This window comes from Lonchura striata, chromosome 7, assembly GCF_046129695.1.
Source record: "Lonchura striata isolate bLonStr1 chromosome 7, bLonStr1.mat, whole genome shotgun sequence".
NCBI classification, from domain to species: domain Eukaryota; kingdom Metazoa; phylum Chordata; class Aves; order Passeriformes; family Estrildidae; genus Lonchura; species Lonchura striata.
Genome location: NC_134609.1, coordinates 28,542,246 through 28,548,245, shown reverse-complemented (window position 1 = coordinate 28,548,245; position 6,000 = coordinate 28,542,246). Strand labels below are relative to the sequence as shown.

The following is a 6,000-nucleotide window of genomic DNA, read 5'->3' as shown; positions in this document are numbered from 1 at the left end:
AGTGTCCTTCACGTGCTCCTGGTTCTTGCCAACCTTGTGTTTGCAGGCACCAGCCTTCACTGGGAGACTGGCATAACACTGAGCCCCTACAAACCAAACAAAAAACCAAAACAAAAGGCCAAATAAACAATTTTAGCTTACATTTTGGCTTTAATTCTTTGTATTTTTTAACTAGGACATGAAAGGCAAGAAATCCCAGGTCTTGCTTTTCATGTTTTCATGCCCCAGTGATAAATGTTTATGTGGCATTTGGCTGTTTGCATTTCCAGCATATTTCAGTCTGATTTAAAAATGTGCACAAGACATTCTGAATGGCTGGGTAAGTCCTGAGAAGCCAAACTCCTCACAGCCACAAAGCATCCAACCATGGAGGGGGAAAAAAAATGAAATAGTTTTGTGATCAGCAACCAAAAGTAATAAAAATTGAACAAAACTCTTCTTTCTGGAAAGCAAATATGAAATGTCTTTCACCTCTTGATTGACACTTGGGTGAGAGCTGAAAAGTCTCCTGGCTGAGAGTCAATCTCTTGGATCATATTTGTGGTTTTGCCTGGTTTAGGATGTATGTTAATGGAAAGGCTAAAAATTTATATAACAAGCCTTTAGAATAGATTGTGTGTTTCAGAGTTAAAGGCTGCAAACAAAACATCTTTAACAGCTCAGCATACCTTGAATTTAGATTTATTCAATCTGGAGAAGTTAAAACTTAATGGAAAAAATGCTAATCAATTATCAAAATAATTAAAATATTGTATAGCCACAAATCCAGGTGCTAGAAGATCAATTTTTACATTTCCTTTCCAGAGATGATCCATTCTCACCAAATTAAATCTTCATTCCTTTCAATAAACCTTGAAGTATTTCTTGGTGACTCTCTCACATTTTCACTCCAGCTCACAGAATTTTGAGGCATTAGATAAATGGTTTTCGAGTGCTGTGAGTGGAGAATTAAAGAGGAGGAAAATGATAGAATAATTGTGCTGAACAAGCTGTGGCATGAAAATTGAAATTATTTCTTAATCCTTTAAGAGGTGTTAGGATTACAAAGCTGTTCTAAGGCATTGTAGCAGAATTTATTGAAGATAAAGATATCACAGCTTCCCACAAATGGCACATGTGAGGCTGCCATCAGTGAAGCATTTTGGTGGCTCATAATGTGTAAGGTTTGCCCTGCATTCATCCAGTGAGTGATGCTGGCCTTTGCTCTGATATTTTCCCATGTGAAAGCAGCTCCTTCAGTGCCAGCCTTGCAGGAAAACCATCAAGAACTGCCAGGAGGGTGACAGCACCAAGCACTGGTGTGAGGGAATTATCAGCAGCAGGGGGAAGATATTTAAATTTTTATTTTAAGATAAATTTTATATTAAGATATCTAGAAGTTCCCTCTGTAGTGTTTCATAAGCAGGGGCTCAGACCATCACTTGGAATTTTTAATCAAACAGACAGCATTCTTCAACTCGGTAAAACATTAGTATTTTAAGCAGAGAAACATTAATTTTAGAGACAAAATAGATTTATTGCTTTGTAAACCTCCCTTCCTTTGATTATAAATTACACTGCTCACAAAACAGATTAATTTAACTTAGAAATATCTGCATTTTATAAATAAGCACAGACCCATCATTGTTTCAAAGAGAAATATAGCACTAAAAGCAATACTCAGAGTGATTAGAATATTGTATAGCCACAATTCTGGTTGCTAGAAGAGCTCAGCCCTATAAGTGAAAGTTCCTGGGGTTTGATCTCAGCATATTGAAGGTCAGGGCACAGAATTAAAGTGTCAAAGGGATGGCTCCCAGATCAAAGTCAGAAATAAGCAAACTCACAGATTCATTGCTCTCAACTATTTGGACAGGCTTCATATTAGCAGAGATGACAACTCAACTAAGTAAATTTCATAAGCAGAAAACAACTGAGGGAATGAAATATTTCTCAAGAAAGATGGGAGTTTGCTCCCAGCTGGCTGCCATGGAATCAATGGGATCCTTTAGGATAGAAAAGACCTTTAAGGTTATTGAGCCCTATCATTTAATTAGCACAGATAAATCCACCAATAAACCATTTCCCCAGGTGTCATCAAATTCACAGTCACATTGGAGCTAATTAGCACAACTCAAGGAGTTATAAAAAGGATTACAGGGAACTCTCTCTTGGGACAGCGTGGGAAGTTACACTTTTTAAAACTGTGTGTGAAAGCAGAAGCTTGCAAGGTGTGGATCTCTTCCTTTTTATGGCAAAGTCGGCAAAAGCAGATTTCAGTGACAGGCGACAGATCTGGGGCTTTTCTTGGAGCCTGTTGGTCATCCTCGAGCAAACGTGAGAGAAATTTATTCGTCTTTCCCGGTGCTCCCGCTGGGAGCATCCCCTCCTCGGAGCTGAAGGGGTCCAACCACCACATCCACTTGTTCCTCAGCAGGGCTGGTGTCTCTCTTGGCCCTGGAGCTGCAGCCCCGGTAGCAGCGGGAGGAGAAGTCCCCGAGCCTGCAGACCAGCATCCGGCACTTCAGGTACACGGACGGGTGCCGGCTCATGAACTCGAAGGCGTTAAACTTGAACCGAGCAAAGTGGCTGGAAGGGGAGTAGAACGTGGAGTAGGAAGAATCTCTAGGACACCTAGAAAGGAGCAAATAAAAAGGGAATTAGTCTTCATGGATGCGCACATGCATATTCCTGCAAAATTAAAATTCAGGTTATTCGATTTATTATTATGAATTCCTGCGAAATTCAGATTTAAACTGATTTATATCATAGTCAGGTACTAGGAAAGCAGTGGGATAAAACTTTCATAGCATAGCATGCACTTTAAAAATACAGACTTTTTAAAGTACTATGAAGCAGCTAGAGTGTTGGCAATTCTTCTTTTTCCAAGAGAAGGATACTTTAAGTGATGAAGAGGGAACAGACTCTAACAAATAGGTTGTTAGTAGCATCAGTGTTATACAAGGCATAAAAATTAATCTAATGCTTGACCTGGTTTTACTAAAATATTTAACTCCTAGGATGACAATTCCCACTGCCATTTTTTTGTATTTTGTTCACAGGACAAGATAGAGCAAGTGAAATGAACTGATAGTAAAGTCTAAATACAATTTCTTATTCCCAGGCTCATATTGTAAAAATACAAAATCAAAGACCACTTTTCACAGTCTGTTGATAATGAGTTCTAACCCCATCCAGATTCACTGTATTATTTAAAACAAATGTGGATGACAGGTGTGCTTCTAGCTTTGAAGAACGCTCTTACCCATTTCTGACTAAATAATAGGCCAGCGTGTTAAAATCACGAGGGTCAGGCGATGCCACACACGTGTCCACAGCCACCTTCAGGTTTGGGTCCGAGCTGTGAAGACAGGCTTGGAGGTAGAGGTTTTGGTTGAGGTCAATGTAGTAGGGAGAGCTGCGCACTTGCTGCAGGAACGCTGGAGAATCGTAGAAGGTGATGTTCATGTCGTATCTTCCAAACTGGTACTCGTTCACATCCACGGTGTCCTCAGCAGCGTACATCACCTGCTGCCAGCTCTTCCTCAGCATTTTGCAGCTGACGTGCAAATTGATGTTCTTTTTCCTCTTGATTATGTACCCGGAAGATGTGACCCTAATGGTGTTGGAGTAGTTGATTGTGTCGTTGTTCTCCTGTTTAATGATGCAATTTAAAATCAGGAATTGCGCTTTTGTCACGTTCCATCTAAGTTCTAAGTCTAGCCAAGCTGAAATATGCAACTGAGTGCCCAAAACAGGGAGTGTACCTCTTGAGTTGTCCCACAGCTGTTGTAGGGAATGTTGAACACAACCTCCCGTGAGGTGACTGTCGGTCTGCAGCGATTGTCGTTCAGGGTGACCCTCTGTGCTGAGTAGCCCTGAGACTGGAGGTAGTCTCTGCTGACCACTACATGCATGTAGTCTGGCAAGCACTGAATGGCTGGTAGAAGAGGAATTTAGTAATGATTAGAGGCTGTTTATTTCTGAATTTAGAAGTCAGGCAGTTCCCACCGCAAGCCCCTGTATTTCATGCACGTCATTCAGTTTCCACAACAATATTTAAATTTACACATATGTTTATTCTTCAAACAAAAGCAATAAATAGGCTTGTCTGTTGAGAAAAACTGGCCAGGAACTTACTGGTGTTGTGACCTGCTGGGATGGAGGAGTAGTGAGCCTGAAAACCTCTGAAGGAGTTTCTGGAATCACTGTGGAAGCGAACAGTCATCATGTTTGAAGAGGACACATATGTGGGAAAGGAACCAGAACAGAATCTCCCAAGAAGAGGGGAAGAATGGAGAGGTCCGTCATAGACTTCAATGTAGTCATGCTGGCACATCCCGCTTTGCATCCTGGTAGAAAAACATCAGCACCTTGTCAAATCCATTTCAGAAGAAAACTTCAGAAATTCTGATTTCATTGCCTAAGATGTGATAAAGCCTTTCAGCATTTAAGGTTTTCTCATCACAAATTTAATTTGGTTTTTACGAAGCTTTAGCAGAAAATGGTACGTAAAAAATGCAACATCCATCCAGATTTTGATCTGGCCTTCCAACTGTGGATGCTATTGGAAGTATCTTTAAAATTGGGAAGGTTGGTTGTTTCAGATAAGATTTCAAACTTCTCAGGTAAGTTTTGACTTTGATATTTGTCCAGGGAATCAATGTTTTACTTACACAATATCTCTAAATGTGAGCGTTACACGGAAATTGTTCTCTACTTGTATTTCCCACACACAGTCAGCATCATTTGGATAATTTCCAGGATAGTTGGGACTCTGCAGCACCCCAGAGGAATCTGAGACTGAGCCACCACAAAAATAAGGTGCTGCAAAAACAAATGGGAAAGAATTTACTTACAAAAGTGTACTTGAGCTGTATGTGCCTCATCCATAGCTGTGGAAAAGCAGGTCCCCCTGCTGACTGTAGGTGGTAGACTATAGGAGCTGAATCAAAACTAATATTTGTTTTTTGCTTTAGGTTTGCTTTCATGCTGGATTTGGAATTCCTTCAGTGGTAGGTTTCCATCCATGGTGTCAGGCTACCCTCTTCAGGATGGGCTGGTAATACCTGGATGCTTTCTGCCCGTTTTCAGAGTTGAGGTCAATTCTGGGAGGTGTCATGACAGTTGAAATGGAAGCACCTTCCTCAACAGTCTCTCAGCAGTTACTCTGCTGCTTCTCTTTATTCCACTAAGGTCTTTGGAGGGTAAATAAGTTGCAAGTTTTCTAGAAAATTGCAGTTTTCTGGTCTCAGAGTGAAATAAGCACCTCAGGCTGCTGCAAAAAAGTCCTAAGTACAAACATAGCTGCAAAAAGCTTTGGTGTTCCTGCCAGCATTAATAATTTTTGTCACAGATAATCCTAAAAGTGTCTTTGTAGGAAGGTGAGCACAACCTCAGAATATGAATGCTACAAGATGTAACATTTAAAGATGAAAATCCATTTTATATTCTGCTTGAAAAAGATCACTCACACTTGCAACGATATTGTCATAGACACAAAAGACAAATTTACAGAAATATGCAACAGGAAGACAGACAGACCACAAATTACCAAGGTAGAAGAGCCACAGCATTACCTGGTGGAAGTGTTGAGGAGGCCACTGGAGCTGTAGGTGTGAAGGAAGAAGAGACATGTGAGAAGTGCAGTTCATGAGAAGGGAACAGGGCCTGGACATGGCCTCACCTTGGGGCACAGAGTGATAAAATGGGGACCACAGGGAGGCAGGGGAGTAGAAACAGGAGAAAAGGCACAAAGGGCCATCAGCTCCATAGGACACCCAGTTGCCTCCACGACAAATTATAATATTCAAATTTCTTCTGATCCTGTGCCAAATCCCAGAGTATGTCTAGAACACAGCTCTGGTATGCCAAAAGCAGGAATTGAAGGAATGAAGGCAGATAGATATCTGGGCATGATTCTCCTGGTTGCAGTTGGAGGCAGTCCCTCTGCAAAGAGTTTCAGTAAACCAGCAATAACTGCAGAGTTCCTGCTCTCAAAGCACAGCATCCCCATTTGCC

General features: G+C 41.1%; 1 protein-coding gene across 1 annotated transcript in view; it reads right to left on the bottom strand.

Annotated features, from left to right (window-relative positions):
- Positions 1-2,327: 2,327 nt before the first annotated feature.
- Positions 2,328-6,000, bottom strand: part of DMBT1 (deleted in malignant brain tumors 1) — a 52,967-nt gene continuing 49,294 nt past the window's right edge. Inside the window, 5 exon segments of the mRNA XM_077784810.1 lie at positions 2,328-2,613; positions 3,245-3,633; positions 3,747-3,919; positions 4,120-4,331; positions 4,656-4,863. Of these exon segments, the coding sequence (XP_077640936.1) occupies positions 2,328-2,613; positions 3,245-3,633; positions 3,747-3,919; positions 4,120-4,331; positions 4,656-4,863 (1,268 nt within the window).